Raw genomic sequence first — 18660 nt, 5'->3', positions numbered from 1 at the left:
GGGTGGGAGGGTGTGGCCGGCCAGGGGGTGGGGCCCCGCCCAGGATTGAAGACCATAAAGGGAGGCTGCACAGACCAGAGACCTGCCTTCTTCCGCTGTGGCCTCTGTACCCCTCAGGCTCACCCGGCGCTGTGGGGGCATCGGTGGAGACCCTACCTGCACCTGAGTACATCTGGGCAGGTAAGGCCTGGAGGTAAGGAGGACGCAGCCACTGGGAGGATTTGCCTTCTCTTTCCTGTGGGGCCCTCCCTCCTACACCTGCCACTCCTCACTCTGGTCCTTGGAATGCAAGGCTGCCCCTTTCTGGACTCAGCCCCCCATGGGACAGAAAGGGCCTCAGAAGAAACCCCCAAGTTCTGCAGGGATCCCAGTCTCTGGGAAACAGGTAAGAGTACAGGGAAGGAAGCATTTATGGGGGCTGCCACCCCATTCTCTTTCATGGTGACTGGGAGAAGTCACTGCCCCCTTGGGCCTCAGTTTGACCATCTGTTCAATGGGCTTTGAACCCTGAGTGAAGGGTCACCCTGTCTTGAGAGCAGGACAGTGAGGTCCTCGTAGCTACAGTGCCCCAGCCTATTGGGTGATGCAGTCTCTGCTCTTTTGGACCTCAGTTTCCCCACATGAGCAATACCGTGGTAGTTATGGTGGATTCAGGTTCAAATCGCAGCCCCACGACTGACACACTCTGCCTTTAGGCAGGACTTGAAGCTTGCCATGCCTCAGTTTCCATGTCTGCAAAACAGGTAAAAGGACCTGTAGGAGTGTGGCAAGGACACCGCAAGGCTGTATGCTCCAGGCTTTGATGGAGCTGGCCCATGTTGCATGCTCAAGCTGTCATTCTGCGCTGGGCCGTTTATCCGAACCTGTCTCACCTCCCCCTATCCCAGGCAGCCCTACCAGATTCGGGGCTGGGGACCCATTCGATGGAAGCAGAGACTGAGGTTCAGAGGGGCCCCACAGTCAGCTAAGGGGCGGGACAGGGTCCCAGCCCTGGAGATGGAAGTCCAACCATTGTGTCCCATCCCTCGTAGACTGACTTCTGGACCCAGCGGCCCAACTCCCCTGCAGACACTGGGCTGAGGCTCGGGCAGGACAGTTGAGCACCTGGGAGGACCTGCCCGTCAGTTAGACCCTCAGTGCCTCTGTCTGCCTTGCCCACCACCTACATTTTCTGGTACTTGTGATGTCCTCAATCAGCTTTTTATGTCCAAGTGAATTCTCTCAGCTGTGCGATGACTCCATTTCATGGAGGAGGAAACAGGCTCAGAGAGGTTACAGGGATTCTAATCCAGACCCAGCTGAACCCCCAGAGATGGGCAAACTGGGCTTGTCCCAGAAAGAGGCTCTGGAGAAGTAGCCCAAAGGTGAAGGGAGCCAGGTCTCACAAAGGAGGGGCCTGGGACTCAGACCCCCTCCCACTGAGAAACAGGCAGCTGGTTCATGGACCTGCTATGTGACCCAGGGCAAGTGATGGCCCCTCTCTGAGTGGTGCTGATAGGTGGTGAGAGAGCCAGAGGCAGCTAGAGGGAGGTTTCGGGGTGAATTCCGGCTCGGTGGGGCTGGGGCGGGGGGGGGGGGGGGGGGGGGGGCAGCATGCAATGGGCATGGCGCCTGCCCTCTGCCCTGCCAGGGTATCGCCTTTCTCCTCTGGACTTTGTTTCCTGAGCCTGGGTGGGGCCACAGAGGAGGGGGTGCTCCTGTATTCCCTGGGCGGGGCCCTGTCCCCTGGCAACCTGTGGGCAGGGCGGTACTGGGAGGCCTCCCTGCCTGTCTCCAGAGCAGAGCCAGGTTCGGAGACTGCCGGGGGCCAGGAGCCCGCAGGTGAGGCTGGAGCATGAGAGGGACAGGAGACACACAAAGCTCGGCAGGGTGGGGTCCGGCATGGTGTAGGGTCTGTTTTTGGCATGGGGATTCCTGTTCCAGTTGGTACCACCCACTCACCTGGGGGCTCCTTGGGGTGAAGACAGAGAGCCCCCCCATCCTTGCCTCACACCCTTCTGGACCTAGCTGGTGTCTCCAAGGCTGGTGGGGGGGGGCTCCCCTTGCTCTGCCCTGGCTCTGAGACCCTGGGGTCTGTGTCCTTGGCTCCCCCCCCCACCCTGGGGAGCAGAGGGCCTGGCTCTGAGCCTTGCCAGGGCCTCAGTCTCCACCCCGGGCTGCCCAAATCCATGAACCATGAGCCTCTCTGAAGGAGAGGCCACAGAAGCCCTCCCATGGGTTCTAGGGATCCTGGAGGCTTCTGGGGAGGTACTGAGCACCAGCCAGAGCCTTGCTTGGGGAGCAGCACACAACACTCCTGGGGTCTGATGGGGCGCACAGGACAAGGGGTGGGGGTGGGACAGTCAGCATGTGCAGTGTCAGCAGAGACTCTGTCCAGCCCCCAGGAGGGTAGCCAGGATCCCATGGGGCAGAGACTTGGCCCAGTGTCCAGTTGTGTCAAAGGGTTGGGAGGTCTGCCCAGCCAGGGGCTCAGAGGGATTGCAGCCTTGTGTGATGGAAGAGGAACGCCTGGAGCCCCTCCCTGCTCTGTGACCTGCCCTGTCTGAACCTCGGGCCCTCCAGCAGGCCTTTGCCCCTAGGGTGGGAGGCCAGTTGCAGTGATGAGGAAGCAGGTGCATGGAACCAGGGGCAATAAACCCAGTTGCAGTTTGGTATAGACCAGGGTATGGGGTGGGGCTAGGGAGGAGAAATCCCGGAGAGCAGCTTCCTGGAGAAGGAGGCAACCACCTGGGAGTGAGGGGTTGGGATTCAGGACCTGTTGCTCTGTCACTCCTGTGTGACCTCTGGTGAGCAACTCCCCCTCTCCAGGCCTCAGTTCCCTCTGCTGTAAATTGGGGATGAAAATGGTCCCTTCATCACAGGCTCTTGTGAGGAGCAAATAATGTGAGGCGTGAGCTGAGACTTGCCCAAAGCCACAAGTGAGAGGGGCCCCGGGGCCTTGAACCCAAGACCCAGACTGAGCCCCACCCCTTGATGGCCTCAGTGAATCACCTGGGAGGAGTGAGCAGTGGAGGAAGTGGGGCCCCCACCCTTGCCACACCCTATGGGGAGACCCAACACCCTCTGGGCAAATGGATCTTTTTGCCTGAGTTAGTGTGCCATGTGGCTTATAAATGGTAGTGAGCAAAGATACAGCTACTCACTTGGCAAACACTCCTGCATCACCCCTGCTGTACCTGCACTCCCTGGGGAGCCCCAGAGCATGGGGACAGAGCTGGCCAGAGGACAGGTTCGGGTCTGGAAGGTAGGCCCGAAGGGGCAGCTAATAAAAGAACCTAATTCCTACACCCTGAGCACCTAGAGTGAGTGGTGTTTGCAGAGACCACACGCTGTTCAGCCAGCCTTTATTAAGCACCTGCTGAACACCAGACTCTGGGCTGCAGGAGGGGTGCTCACCTGGGGCCACTGGGAGAGAGGGTCCTGGGCTGGTGGCTTCAGGTGGGAGAAGACAGGGCTTAAATAACCTTATTCCCCTTTCAACAATGTGTTCACCCCCCAATAACTTTCAAGGATAAAGTCTCTGTGGAGGGCTGCATGGTCACTGGGACAGTGCCTGGGATTCACTACCCAAGACTGCTTATTTTAAATATGTTTTCCTAATTACAGTTTCAATATTTGATACATACAAAAGACTGGGTGATTCATAACGTGTTGGTTATAACACTGTCCCCGCGATTCATTTTATGTTGCCTGATGTGACTTCCCCAGTTCAGGAACCAGCTGTGTTTTCCTTTTTGGAACCACACTTTGCTTTTATAAGCAAGTTGGTGTAAAAAGTCAGCGGATGTACACAGTAGCTCTGATGGAACCAGGGTCCAAGGCCAAGGCCAAGGGCTGCCTGCGAAGGCTGTCTTCCTTTCCTCAGCTGTAAAAAGGTGACGTCTGACATGCGTGTACTGGGCTGGGCACACAGGAGACGCTCCCGTGATGGGCTCCAATAGTGTGGACAATCTGGGTGGGGGTGGCTCCCTGGAGGAAGTGTCCTGTGGGGTGCAGCGAAGGAGGCTGTGGAGGAGCAGAAATGAGGGTCCTCCAGGACGAGGGAGCTTCAGGGGGAGGAGGAGGGTCAGGTTTGGGTTGGGGCTGCCTGCAGAGTTTGGGGGTTTGTGATGAGGCCAGATGGCGGCCTTGAGCACCTGGGGTGGGTAGTCAGAACTGTACCCTAGAGGTGCCAGGAGCCACGGAGGTGTGAGATCAGGTGTGTGACCTTTGAGAAGTCTCCTGGAGTCATACTCAGCAGAAACCCAGACACTTGGTGGGGGCCGGTGCCCCCAGGGCACTGGGTTAGGGTGTCGCCCAGCCCAGTGGGACAAGGTCCAAGGCATTCCCTAGCCTGTCCTGGATTTATGGCACCAAGGCGGTGAGGGGTGTCTTTTATGGGACAAGCTATCCTGCTGAGCAGGTGCTGGGGAGAGAACCAGGATGTGGGATCCAGGAAGCTGGAGTCTCTGCCATTTGCTGCCCCTCTCTGGGCCTCAGTTTCCCCACTTGACATCCCAGTGAGAGGCAAGCCCACTGGGGCCATCTGTAAAAGTCAGAGGGAAGCAATTACAGAGGGAACTGCAGACACATGTGCTGGTGGGGTCCCAGGGGGTGGTGTTGGGTTCGGACATGATGAACTGAGTGGGAGAGGGGAGGAGTAGGATTGGAGCAGCAGGGGCTCAACAAGGCAGGGTGTGCAGTGTCTGGAAGATGAGGTAGGCAGGGACACCTGCAAATGTCAGGTAAACATGGGGCAAGTTGTTGGGTGCATACAGGGGCAAGATTCTGGTGTGGGATTCAGGTGTGGCTGGATCCAGGAGCTCAAATAACATTTTTAGGACGTTGTGTTGGGGTTGGGGTTGCTCTCCAGCAGGCTGTGTCCACAAGGGACCATATATAGCCCCCAGCAAGCCTAAAGGGAAACGGGTACAACTTCCATTTTCATTGCCAAGTCCCAGGATTTCATGTCATTGGCCAGGTTGAATCATATGTCCATCCCTGAACCAATCACAGAGGCCAAGGGATAGAATCTTCTGATTGGCTGGGCTGGATCACTTACCCATCCCGGAACCAGTCACAGAGGCCACTTGGGCAGGACTTTGCCATTTGAGGGCCTGGACATTGTGCCTTTCCCCAAGTGTTCTGACCTGGTGGCCATTATTTCTTCTCATCCCTCAAGGAGCCGAGAGCATCTGCACCCCAGCTGAAACCCCCAGAGCATGGACCGTGTGACCAGATACCCCATCTTCAGCATCCCCGACTCACCAGGTGTGGCCGGCCTAGCCCTCAATGGGGACACCAGCTACACATTTGAGCTGGTGGAGGTGGGGCCCTCGGCCAGTTGTTGGGGCCAGGACCAGCCTCAGGCATGGACGGCTGACCACAAAGCCCAGCTGGACGTGGTGAGGACGAGGGCACCCTGCAGCCTGCGTGCCATCCCCAGCCAACGGTTCCTGCAGCTGGAGGACCACGAGGATGAGGAGGTGAAGGTTTACCAGCTGGATACCAGGGACACCACGCCCAAGTGGCCACGAGACCTGCAGCGGGAGCGCTGGGTGGTCATCCAGGACCAGGCAGTCAGGAAGAGTAGTACAGTAGCCACGCTCCGTAGCACCCCTGACCACGGAGACCCCAGGACCCCAGGCCGACCTCAGTCCATGCCCCTGGAGGAAAACATGATCGACAGGGAACAAATCGACTTCCTGGCAGCGAGGCAGCAGTTCCTGAGTCTGGAGCAGGCAAATGCGGAGATCCCTCAGAACCCTCAGGCCAGGGTGGCCCCCACATTTGCCCCACCAGGGGTTGGCCAGGCCCCCAAGGCCTTGAATGGGCTGTCTCTGGCCAATGGGTATGTTGTCTCAGTCCAGTCCCAGGAGAAGGAAGAGAAGAAGGTCCGTGGTTTGTCTACAGTGTCTGGTGTTCGAGCTGTGAACGACCCTGGTTCCCGGTCCCCAGCGGAGTCACTGGAGGCCCGCAAGGAGACGCCCATCGAGCGTGAGATCCGGCTGGTCCAGGAGCGCGAGGCTGCTCTGCGCGAGCAGAGGGGGCTGCAGCGGGCCGCCAGCCACCAGGAGCTGGTGGAGATCCCCACGCGGCCACTGCTGACCAAGGTGAGCCTGAGCACGGCTCCGCGGCGGGACAGGGGGCGCCCATCGCTCTACGTGCAGCGTGACATGGCGCAGGAGACGCAGCGCGAGGAGGACCACCGGCGGGAAGGCCTGCAAATGGGCCGGGCGTCCACGCCCGACTGGGTCTCGGAGGAGCCTCGACCCGGACTCAGGAGAGCCCTCAGCTCGGACTCCATCCTTGGCCTGGCCCCAGACGCCAGTGTGGTCGATCCCGTCCCAGATGTGAGAAAGGTGAACCGCATCCCACCTGCCGCCTACCAGCCGTACCTGAGCCCCGGGACCCCCCGGCAAGAGTCCCCAGCCTTCCGCGCATACGGCAAGCTGAGTGGGCTCTCTGCAGATGAGGCCAAGGTGGTGGCCTCTCCAAAGGCCGCAGGGTCTCAGAAGCTGGTCTCGGCAACCTCTGCAAAACCCTCAGGCACGAAACAGGAGAAGCAGGAGCGCTGGAAGCCCGCCAGGGGACCCCTGCGAGCCAACGGGGGTGTGGTGCGATGGGAATACTTTCGCCTGCGTCCCCTGCGGTTCAGGGTCCCAGACGTACCCCAGAAAGCTGAGCCCCCACGAACCTGGGGCTGGGAGGTGGCTGGGGCCCCAGCGCTGAGGCTACAAAAGTCCCAGTCATCTGAGCTGTTGGAGAGGGAGGTGCAGAGTGTCCTGAGGCGGGAGAGGGAGGTGGCGGAGGAGCGGCGGAAAGCTCTCTTCCCAGACGTCTTCTCCCCGCCCCCAGACGAGGGCTGTGAGCAAGACTCCAGGAGCTCTTCCCAGGCGTCAGGTGAGGAGGGCTCCCGGGAATGACTGCTTTGATCTGGGTCTGGGAGGGTGGAGCCAGGAGGGTGGGGCAGTGGAGTCTGGGGGTGTCAGGAGGGGCTGAGGGTAGAGGGATTTGTCGGGGACTGTCTCCACTCCCCAAGCTGGATGCTCTGTCGCCTGTATGTCTGCTTAAGCTGTAGATTTTAAAGACAGATGTCAACTTTACCCTGGGGTTTTTGCTTTATGGATTCGGATGCTTTGTTATTAAATGCATAAAGGTTTACAGATGTTGGAGCCTTTGTGGATTGCTCCTTTTGGTCAATATGAAATATCCCATGTCACTTTTAATGTTTTTCACCCTTCATAATTGGCCCATCTGTCTATCCAGTCTTTCATGACTGGCTATTTTGGTCAGTCTTCCTATCAGTTTTCCCAACTAGCTGTCTGCTCTGTCTGTCTGTCCATTCACCTATCTCCTTAACTGGTCCAGCCTCTTAGCCAGAGACTCTGTGTCTCCCAGGCTGGGATGTGACAGATGTTCTGTCTTCAAGGGACTCTGGGACCCTCCCTGACGGTTCTTCCTTCCCTCTGCCCCACACAGGCATCATGGGCAGTTACTCGGTGTCTGAGTCACACTACTTCACCCCCATCCACCTGCATTCAGGCCTGGTGTGGACGGCGGAGGGCCCAGCCGAGGCTGCTCGTGAGCAGAGAAAGAAGAAGGAACAGTGGGTGGGTGTAGAGCCCTGCTCGTCCCTTTTGACACCCCCCATTAGGGCCACAGAAAGGTGGGTCAAGATGTGCCCAGAGCCACATGGCCCGTGAGTACCCAAGCTGGGACTCGAACCCAGGCCTAGCCACACCCTGCATTTCTAACCATGAGGCCATCTGCTTCCTGGTCAGGGTAATTGGGGACACCATGGAGAATAACCCCAACTCCGGCCTTGCCCACCTGATACTCACAGCTTAGCCTGGTAGGCTGGGCACAGAGTGGAGCTCAGGGACCTGGGTTCAAGTTTCATTCCTGCTACTTGCTGGCTGTGTGATATTGGGCGAGTCCCTGCCCCTTTCTGATCCTCAGTCTTCTCTGAGAGAAATGAGCATGATGATAAGACCGGCCCCTTCTGAGCCTTACAGCAGGGCCTGGCCACAGGAACAGCTCCATAAATGTCAACTGTCTTTATTATTATGAAGTTGACAAGGAGAAAAAAAATGCAAGTGATAGACTGAGGCTGCACTGAGGGGAACAGCATGGAGGAACAGCATGGTGCATGGCTTTGAATCTGGGGTGGTTGAGAGGCACCCAGGAGGGCCATGGTGGGCAGGGAATGTCTTCCCTCTCCCCCAAGTGGTGACTGAGTGGGCTCTGCATTGAGTTTCACGTGGGCTCTGGGGTGGGGGAGGGCCAGAGGCCTGGGGGCTGACATATTTTCCTTTTCTGTAGTACGCTGGCATCAACCCTTTAGACCACGTCAACTCGGAGGTGAGTGAGCTCCTGTGGGCCAGGACCGAGTCTTTCCCTCCCTGGTCTGTGCCATCTGCCCTATGGCATCAGGGCTATCAGAAACCTTTCTTCTGGGTGTGGAGACTTCGTTGGGTGTCTCCACGACTGATAGTATCTGCTTGAGGTGGATTTGACTGTGATTGGTTTGTGCTGCCTGCTGTGGGCACAGATTGTGCAAATGGGGTCCACATGCAGCCTCCTTGTCAGATGGTGAAGGTTTAGGGGTAGATTGAGTCCAAGACAAGGGCATTTGCTTTGAGGGAGGGGTTTGTCGGGGAATGTGAAGGCCAGCTACCTCACTGAATTTGTGGCTTGCATTTGTGGCCCTCTTTGAGCTGAGCCCAAAATGCCAGACCCAGGCATTTCCTCTGCTGTGGAGCTCAACATGAGTTTGCATGTTGCTTGGTGGTATTACTAGGGGTAGAAGGTCTGAAACAGAGGGGATGGTCCTGCATTACCCCTGTTCTAGGCCTGTCCTATGAGTTAGCAGTGGGAGGCGATATCAGGGTGGGTGTTAGGATCCTGATGGGGGCTCCTCTTGCAGGTCCTGGAAGCCACGCGGGTGACCCGCCACAAGAACGCCATGGCGGAACGCTGGGAAGCTGGAGTCTATGCCAGCGAGGATGAGGACTGAGCCTGGAGATGGGGGCACCCACCCCCCTGCCATGCCTGGCCCTGTGGGAACTGCCAAGACCGTGACAGAGCCCCCCACCTTAGGAAACAGGTCCCCATTTAAATTCACCATCCGAGAACCACAAGTGAAGTGCCGACAATCCTGAGGGTGGGTGCACCTTCAGACTCTAGGGATTTCTTTTCTGTTTTTACTTTCCTGGAGAAATTGTTCTGCTTTCTGGGTCTCAAGCCAGGGATGAAATGGGACCTCTGTTGAGTCTTTCTGCTTCTAAGATTTTGCCAAACACTCTTAGATCCAAGAAGGAAGGAGGCCAGCGCCCCGCCTTCCAAATGTAATTGTTCCCGCTAGTCTGAGGGCGAAGGGGCTGGTCCGAGGGGGGGAGCGGACCCTGCCACATTAAGGAGCTACAGCTCTGAGGGGGGACATTTGGCCCCTCCCTTTAAGTCCCAGTCTGAGAGGGGAGACCTGCCCCACTGCAACCAGGGGGAAACTTCCGGTCTGAGGAAGGAGGCCTGAGCTCCCAATCGGAGGGCCTCCATGCCTCCCTGGAGTCCCCTCCTTGGTGCACCAGCAAAGACCTGGGATTATGGGGTACCATGTGCACAGCACCTGACCTGGCAAAGAAAAGGGCTTGATTTGAGGGCTTTAAGGGGTCCTTCTGCCCCCCTTCAAAGTGCCTGTCCACATCCACCATGAAATAAACCCTCCCTCTTCTGTCTGATTCATTTCTCTCGGTGACACTCACTGCTCCCAGGGGAACCTCTGGCCCTCACCCCACCCCACGGGGCTGTGAGCCCCGCTATGGACTGTCAGGGTCACACTCGGCATACAGTAAGTGCTCAACCAGTGCTTGTGCAGTGATGGTGTTCTGTGACACCAGCCCCAGGCCTTTTTCCACGTCACCCTGTCCCACTGAATCAGTCACTGCTTGTCAATCATACTCACAGTATTTATTATGGACACACACTGTGTGATCGCACTCCCAGGAGGCCCCCAGAGGAGTCAGATTCACAGACAGGAAGCAGAAGGTGGGGGCCAGGGGCTGGGGGAGGGGAGGGAACTTAGTGTTTAATGGGGACAGTGTCAGTTGGGGAAGATGGAAAGTTCTGGAGACGGATGGTGGGGACGGCTGCACAGAAGTGTGACTGTGCTCAATGCCACTGAGCTGTGCACTTAACAATGGATATAATGGTAAATTTTATGTTATGCATCTCTTAACACAATAAAGAAAAAAACGAAAAGTACTGGCTCTCTTGAAGGCAAAAAAGTCAAAGAAGTCCTTTGGGGAGGACTAACCAGGGGATGCTTAAAAAAATTAGAATTGCCCTAAAAATGCAACATTCTCTTTGAAATTCTTGACTTATCCTGACTAGTATGTCCTGATGGGGCCAGAAGCACGACCATTGGAAATGTCTTGTTTCTACGATTCACTTTTCATTTAATTCTGTTAATGAGGCAGGTCCCTTACAAAGTGGGGAGAGAATTCTATCCACCTGCTGGGCTGATGGCCCAGGAGGTATTCGGTGAGAGATTTAAAGAAATTCTCAGTGGAATTCCCAAAGGAGGGTGGGTCTGTCTGGAAACTGGGCGGCACAGCTCAGATCCCATATCTGTAGGTCCCTGGTGGCGCCTCATTCTTTAGTGCAAAGGGTGGGTACTCTCTTCCCTGATTTCCCCCCAGCTCAGCTCAGTGTACTGCGATCCAGGAAGGGAAGAGAGTTCTCTCCCAGGCCACTAGAAAGGCTGAAATACAAACTGAGTGTCGAACTAAAATGCCAGAATCCTCCCTCCTTCCTAGCCCTGCTTCTCGGCAATTGCAGGGTCCTTCACCTTCCCCTCCGAGCGGCACTCTTATTTAATCGACTCCTGTGGGATCATGGGCTATTGCAGGAGGCCTTCGGGGGACCCCCTCATACATGGGGAGTAGAGGCTGTTGTCTGCTGGGGAGGAGCGGCAGGGCAGTGAGATAAAATCCAGGACACTCAGCTAAATGTGAATCTCAAGCCAAAAGTAAGTGATTTTTTTTAAGTATAAGCATGCCCCATACATACGTATGCTAAAAATAATAATAATAATTCATTGTTTATCTGAAGTTTAAATGTAACTGGGCATCCTGTAGTTTTAGTTGCTGAATCTGACCGCCCTGGACGGGGCAACCGCCAGGCTGGCTGGCTCTTCCCCAGGGGGACTTGTAGGCATCCAGGAGCAGTAGGGCAGGCAGGTCTCGGACACAAGCTCTTCAAATGCCGGCATCACTTGTGCTGCCGTCCCTCTGGCCAGCACGTGACCAGCCCTGAGTCAGGACAGAAGGGGGCTGCCCAGGAGCACAGAAGCCTGATCACCAGGACAATTTCTGGAATAATCTTCCAGACTGTGTGACCTGGTAAGACCCTTACCCTCACCGTGCCTCAGTTTCCTCATGTGTAGCATGGGTATACGAATGGTATAGTACCCCCTCACAGGGCAGTGGAGGCACAGATTAACTGTTTAACAAAGTACTTACTGCCTGGTATGCAGTGAGCACCAAATTAGTGTTGGCTCTGATGAACTGTCGTGTGATGATTCACATCTGTTGTCCCCCCAGACTGGGTACCTGGTGGGATGAATGTCATGTCGCTGTCATGTACCCAGTGCCCAGACCAGCGCCTGGCAAACCATAGGCACTCAATAAATAATCAGTCTCTCATCAGTTACTAAGTGTCTGGCGCTGTTCAAATCACCGGGACCCAGCTGTGGCCGAGGGACACAGTGTCCTCACCATGTAGCTCTCAGGAATCAAACAATTACACTTAAATGTGTGATGCAATGGCTGTGGCACAACATGAGGCAATAAAAACCATAAGCAGAGAGCGCACAGACAGTGACAGGACAGCTTCCTGAGCCAAGGCGGTCAGGGGAGGCCTCTCAGAAAGGGTGACCTTTGAGCAGAGGCCAGAATGAGGTGAGAGAAAGAGCCAGAGGTATATAACCAGGAAGCCAGCACAGTGCATGCAAAGGCCCTGGGGCAGGTCTGTACCTGGTGTGGCTGGAGCTGATTGAGCCGAGGGGGTGAGAGGGAGAAGGTAATGGAACGGGCAGGTCGGGCAGGGTTCCGTGGTTACGGAAGGACTTGGGCTTTTACCACGAGGGGATGGCTCTGGGCAAAGCAAGGACTCGGGGACTCTGTGTTCTGCTCACAGGCGCCCTCTAGTGGCTGCGGGAGGACAGACCGTGGAGGCTGGGGTGGAGTTGGAAGAAGGGACCTACCTGGAGGTGATTGATCATGGTGCCCGACTCTTTGCCGGGGCAAGTGGGTGAGAAATGTTTGTTGAGAGAAGTCAGGCAACAAACGGCCCCAAATCGACCTCTCCCAGCTAAATAGTCCTTGGTATCCTGGTTTTCTTGCTGCCCACCCCCCCAGGTCCTTGCCACCTGGCCTCCTCCACAACCAGTTCACTCTGGGCTGTTTGTGCTGCTCCCTGGGGTTTTACAAAAGATTTGTCTGCTTAGGTCAGGCCCACCCAGCATAATCTCCCTTTGGATTAACTAATTCAAAGTCAACTGATTTGGGAACATTAATTACATCTGAAAATAACGTCCCTCCCACACTCAGGGGGGTTACACAAGGTGTGTACAGGAGGGCAGGAATCCTGGGGCCACTTCAGGATTCTGGCCTTTTTGGGGGGGACCTAAAGTGGGGTTTGCACGGGCTCCCGTGGGAAGTTGGGTTCAAACCTCATTTCCTACTCATCAGGTGTCTTAAGTTAACCAGCCCATTTCCCCTCTCTGTGCCTCAGTTTCCCTAACAATAAAGGGGAGATAACCCCTTCACCCACAGGACTGGGGGGCCAATGAAACGAAGTGACCAAGAATTCCTTGCTCTTGAGGTCTCAAACTGGAGGCCCGGGGGCCAAATTCAGAACACAGACTTCCCTTACTTGGCCATCAATGTTTAACTTAATAAAAAAAAAAAAAAAAAAAAAGAATTTGCCGGGGGTGGCCAGTTAGCTCAGTTGGTTAGAACGTGGTGCTTTTTTTTATCTTTCTTTCTTTTTTTTTTTTAATTTTTATTGGGGAATCTTGGTGTGGGGACAGAGCCAGGAGTGCAGTTTCCAGGCTCTCGGCCTCACGTGGAAAGGTGCTGGCTCAGGTAGTAAATGGCCATCAACTGTGATCGGATGGCCATCAGCTGTGGCTAGTTGGCCGTCAGCTGTAACCAGTGAGCCATTGGCCACTAATATAACTGCCATGGCTTCCCTAGCAGAAAAATGGGGGCTAGCAAGAAAATGGTAGCTGAGCTAGCAAGCACAGACTGCAGTTAGGAGTGCGGGTTGCGGATTGCAGAGAAGTAGACGGCAGGTTGCTGATAGTGTGGCTCCTGCTTCCTGTGTCTCCAACCCAGCCGCCAGCGAGAATATAGTGGTATGACTCCCCTACCTATGGCTCCGTGGGTGTTCCTTTTTGGCCTCACCCTGTCCTGCGTTCTTATGTGGGGAGTGGGACCAGAGACCCCACAGGCCGCCCCGCACGACACTTGGGGAACAGTGTGTTTCTCCAGGATCCATCAGCTCCAGGTCAAGTCGTTGTTTTCAATCTAGTTGTGGAGGGTGCAGCTCACTGGCTTATGTGAGAATTGAATCCGCGATGCTGGTGTTATGAGCCCTGTGCTCTAACCACTGAGCAACCGGCTGCCTCCAGCACGGTGCTCTTAACAGCAAGGTTGCCAGTTCAATCCCCATATGGGCCACTGTGAACGGCGCCCTCCACAACTAGATTGAAACAACTACTTGACTTGGAGCTGATGGGGCCTGGAAAAACACACTTAAAATAAATAAAAGTGGCCGGCCCGGTGACTCAGGCGGTTGGAGCTCCATGCTCCTAACGCCGAAGGCTGCCGGTTCGGCTCCTCGAGTCCTGCAAGGGATGGTGGGCTCCGCCCCCTGCAACTAATGAAGGCAACTGGACCTGGAGCTGAGCTGCGCCCTCCACAACTAGATTAAAAGAACTACAACTTGACTTGGAAAACGTCCTGGCGGTACACACTGTTCCCCAACAAAGTCCTGCTCCCCTCCCCCCAAAAAGAATTATTTAAAAATAATAATAATAAGTAAATAAATAAAAGTAAAAAAAAAAAAAGAATTTGCCAATGTCGTGCGGGGTCTCCGGCGGAGTCTCTGGTCCCACTCCCCACACAAGAACGCAGGATATGGCTAGGCCAAAAAGGAACACCCACGGAGCCATAGGTAGGGGAGTCATACCACTATGGTCTCACTGGCGGCTGGGTTGAAGACACAGGAACAAGGAGCAACACAATTCTCAACCCTCACTGTACCGCTTGCAGACTCAGCCACCATCTTCTTGCTAGCTCCCCCTTTTCCTGCTAGCCTAGCCATGGCAGTTATATTAGTGCCCAATGGCTCACTGGTTACAGCTGACGGCCAACTAGCCACAGCTGATGGCCATTTGATCGCAGTCGATGGCCATTTACTACCTGAGCCAGCACCTTTCTATGTGAGGCCGAGAGCCTGGAAACTGCTTTTTGGGGCTCTGTCCCCACACTCCACCCCTACAGGGTCTCGCCTCACAATCTACGCGACAAGCGTCTTCCGCGAGGGGCCCTGTGCGAGGAGCCTGGAGGTGAATGCTATTTCCTGGACACAGCCAAGCTCTCTGGTCACAGCCAGGGTTTTTCAGGGCACCACCAGTACTTCTGGGCACAGCAAGACTTCCTGGACTTCTTAGGGTACCACTAGTGTCCCCAGGCACAGCCAGGGTTTCTCAGGGCACCACCAGTACTTCTGGGCACAGCCAGACTTCCTGGACTTCTTAGGGTACCACTAGTCTCCCCGGGCACAGCCAGGGTTTCTCAGGGCACTACCAGTACTTCTGGGCACAGCCAGACTTCCTGGACTTCTTAGGGTACCACTAGTCTCCCCGGGCACACGAGGGCCTCTCAGGGCACTGCCACTCTCTCTGGACACAGCCAGACTTCCTGGACACAGCCAGGGCTCTCAGGGCACTGCCACTCTCTCTGGACACAGCCAGACTTCCTGGACACAGCCAGGGCTCTCAGGGCACTGCCACTCTCTCTGGGCCTCTCAGGGTACTGTGCTGGAATAACAGCGGCTCACAGTCAAGGTGCTTACATATTCTCAATGGCGGCCGGTCAAGACACAAAAGCAAACATCCGCCAGTTCCACTACATAGTCGTATGTTCCCAAACAAATAGTCAAGCTGTCCATTAAATTAGGGATGGAAGGCAATTCCCCATAGTCCATAGTCATTCGCCAGGGCTGTCCTGGGGGTGAGGGATGACCTTGACCTCACCCTCAGCTCCCACGGAGGACTCAGCAAGCGTTTCCTCCTGGGACTACAAGTCCTGCATCCGGGCTGCCGCAGCAAGCACTTCCCAGCCCATAGGGCCCAACGACCTTCGCTTTCTCCGGTCTCTGCTGGTTGGGGAACCCTGGATGTCTTCCCACCCCTCCACAGGGTCCAGCTCTCAGGCAGCTGCTCCTCATGGTCTTCCTGCAACTGAGTGTTCATACGCACAAACTGCTCCACCGCCCTTCGGAGAGCTTTGGCCGGCACCGTACCCTGCTCGCTGCGCCATGTGTAGTGCAGGGGATCCTGCGGACTATGCCAAGTGTCGTGCGGGGTGTCAGGCAGGGTCTCTGGTCCCGCTCCCCACACAAGAACGCAGGATATGGCTAGGCCAAAAAGGAACACCCACGGAGCCATAGGTAGGGGAGTCATATCTCTATACTCTCACTGGCGGCTGGGTTGGAGACACAGGAACAAGGAGCAACACAATTCTCAACCCTCACTGCACCGCTTGCAGACTCAGCCACCATCTTCTTGCTAGCTCCCCCTTTTCCTGCTAGCGTAGCCACGGCAGTTATATTCATGGCCAATGGCTCACTGGTTACAGCTGACAGCCAACTAGCCACAGCTGCTGGCCATTTGATCGCAGTCGATGGCCATTTACTACCTGAGCCAGCACCTTTCTATGTGAGGCCAAGAGCCTGGAAACTGCTTTTTGGGGCTCTGTCCCCACAGCCAACATTTAAAACCCATCTGGACAGCCCTGCTCAAGCAGTGAGGGAGAGGGGGTGGAATCCAGGTGGGCTCCCAGAAGATCCATTGGAGAGCACACCTGTGGTTTCTGTCCCTTAGAGTACTTACCTGTGACACAGCGGGGTTGTTGGCGCCTGCCTTCCCACGTGGAGCGAATGTGCCCCCTGGCTTGGGTCCCTTGGCCCAAGTACCCATCGTCACTGCCCATTCCTCCCCCAGCCTCATTCAGCCCTGGGGGGAGGGGCACGTTAGGAGGGTTACCAGGTACCTGGCACAAACAGGTGCTGAATAAATGTTGGTTCTGGTTGCTATTGACCAAGTAAACAAACCAATCCTCACCAGACAGCCAGGCAAGGACTTACAGGAACTTCCAGATTTGAGGCTGAGTGGAGCAACTGCATGTTGTCACCAGAGGGCAGCAAAACAGCAGCAATGCAGCACCAGCTCCCACCGGGGCCCAGAGAAGCCTGCCCCCTGCCCTCCTGCAAGTTCCCATTCCTCCAGCGAGCAGAGGCTCTCCAGTGCTCCTGAGCTCCCAGAAGACTCAGCTCCAAGCCCCACAAAATGCCCCTAGGCTGCTGTAGGCAACAAGGAAGGGAGCGGTGGTGGGCAGAGCCCACAGAGCCATATATTCGACAGAGAAAAATGCAAAATGCATGCCCTCTATATGTTTTCATACATTTAAAAACCTTTTAATGGATATTTCCCAAAAAACATTGAAGTAGTTGGAAAAAAATGTTAAAATTTAAAAATTTAAAAACTCACAGCATTCTTTTAGGTTTAAATGCATGTTTTGTATTTACACACCAAACAGAATGTATAATTTGGTCCCAGTCCTGCCCCTGCAAACTGCGTTTCCTGCAATGGTTTCCTGCTTGGGACCTGCTGAGTCGGGGGTGACAGCTGATAGGCAGGGGATTTCCTTGAGAGGTGACAAAAATGTTCTGGAATTAGACGGTGGTAAGGCTTGCACAAGTCTGTGAAGACGCTAAAAACCACTGGATGGTCCACTTTAAAAGAATGGATTTTATGGGATGTGATTACATCTCAAGTTTAAAAAGATGCTTCCAGAACTTTCCAAAGTTGGCTCCCTCTGCACACATACATCCCCTCCCCCAATTCTCGTCTGTGATATTAGAGGTTCCAGCTGGCAAGTTCTGGCCAGCGCTTTCCATTGCTGATTTTTTTGGTTGTAGCTGTTCTTCCTGCAGCGGCCCCTCTCTGGGACTGGCGCCATCCAGTACATGCTCATGGCCATTGGGCATCCTTCCTCAGAACTGGCTCTTTCCTTGGCCCATTTTAACTTGGGTTGGCTGGTTTCTTGTCATTGATTTGTGAGAGCTCTTTGCATATGCTAGACCAATGTCCTTTGTTGAATTATGCACTGCAAGTATCTTCTCACAGCCTGTGCTTTGACTTTGGACTCTACTAATGGTGCATTTGGACAAACCAACTTGTTTAAGATAAAAGGCTAAATGTTTTAATTAGAAATAAATTTTGTAGGAGAGGAGGCTCAGTGTGAGAGTCATGGAGGAAATGATTCACCAACAGCAGCATCAGCTTTTCCACATGGAAGGCAGTGAAAATGAGAGGGGCTTCATTCATACATAAAGAGACTAAGGTTCCCAGAAGCACCCTGACTTGATCTGGGTCACCTGGGGCAGCAGCCCCAGCTCTGCACTCTTGCCCCTGATTTGAGTAGAAGCCTGGGAGGGATGTTTCCAGAAGACTCTCTCCTTGGCCCACTTTAGGGTATTTCTAGCAAATCTGCAGCTTTGGCATGAAACCCTCAATTTCATGTTACAAAATCTTGTTTCTTGCCAAGTCCAGTGGAAAAGACTGGGGACCGGAAGGCCACTGTTTATATCTCATCCCCACTGACTGGCTGCCTCATAGGTCATTCATTTGTGTAACTTCGTGGGGTGGAATGAGGATGAAGCCACTTGCAAGGGCTCCCCAAGGGCCTGTGCCCCATCCCCATCACAGGGCCCTCTGTCCACTTCTGGGTCTCCAGGGGCAATGGGTGCTGGGAGGTGTTACACTGGGTCCTCAGTGCCTGGCCTTTCTGGGCATTAAATATTTGGAGTCTCACACTCTACCCAAAAGAACTGAAAATCAGCTGGTGGCTGAGGGGCAAGGCAGGCAGCCCTGTCCACACCCCTCTCGACTCCAGGGGCCTGGAAGGTGCCACCGGCAGGATCTGAAGCCTGGGGAGAAAGGGGCAGGGCCGGGACCCTCCCCCTGCACCATCACACTGGCCCTACCGTGTTTCCTTGAAAATAAGACCTAGCCGGACAATCAGCTCTAATGTGTCTTTTGGAGGAAAAATTAATGTAAGACCCGGTCTTATATTATATTATATTATATTATATTATATTATACCCGGACTTATAGTAAAATAAGACCCAGTGTTATATATTATATTATTATATTATAGTAAAATATAGTCTTATATTTTATCTTATAGTAAAATATATCTCATAGTAAAATATAGTAAGATAAGACCAGGTCTTATATTAATTTTTGCTCCAAAAGATGTATTAGCGCTGGTTGTCTGGCTAGGTCTTATTTTTGGGGAAACACGGTATTTATAACAAGAGCCCACA

The 18660-nt window shown here is 54.7% G+C and overlaps 1 protein-coding gene across 4 annotated transcripts; it reads left to right on the top strand.

Annotated features, from left to right (window-relative positions):
• The first annotated feature begins 58 nt into the window (after positions 1–58).
• MISP (mitotic spindle positioning) lies at positions 59–10209 on the top strand. 4 transcript variants are annotated; one of them, XM_033135233.1, is made up of 5 exons: positions 59–180; positions 5162–6882; positions 7462–7592; positions 8305–8343; positions 8909–10208. In XM_033135233.1, exons 2-5 carry the CDS (start codon positions 5202–5204, stop codon positions 8996–8998), a joined length of 1941 nt encoding a protein of 646 aa, XP_032991124.1. In that variant the 5' UTR covers positions 59–180; positions 5162–5201; the 3' UTR covers positions 8999–10208. The 4 variants fall into 4 exon arrangements, with proteins under 4 accessions (XP_032991124.1, XP_032991126.1, XP_032991123.1 ...); XM_033135235.1 differs by having other exon boundaries at positions 66–193; positions 8909–10209; XM_033135232.1 differs by having other exon boundaries at positions 83–385.
• Positions 10210–18660: the final 8451 nt, after the last annotated feature.

This window comes from Rhinolophus ferrumequinum, chromosome 18 (assembly GCF_004115265.2).
Source record: "Rhinolophus ferrumequinum isolate MPI-CBG mRhiFer1 chromosome 18, mRhiFer1_v1.p, whole genome shotgun sequence".
In the NCBI taxonomy this organism is placed as follows: Eukaryota; Metazoa; Chordata; class Mammalia; order Chiroptera; family Rhinolophidae; genus Rhinolophus; species Rhinolophus ferrumequinum.
Note: the sequence above shows the minus strand (reverse complement) of the source record. Positions and strands in the feature narration are given on the sequence as shown.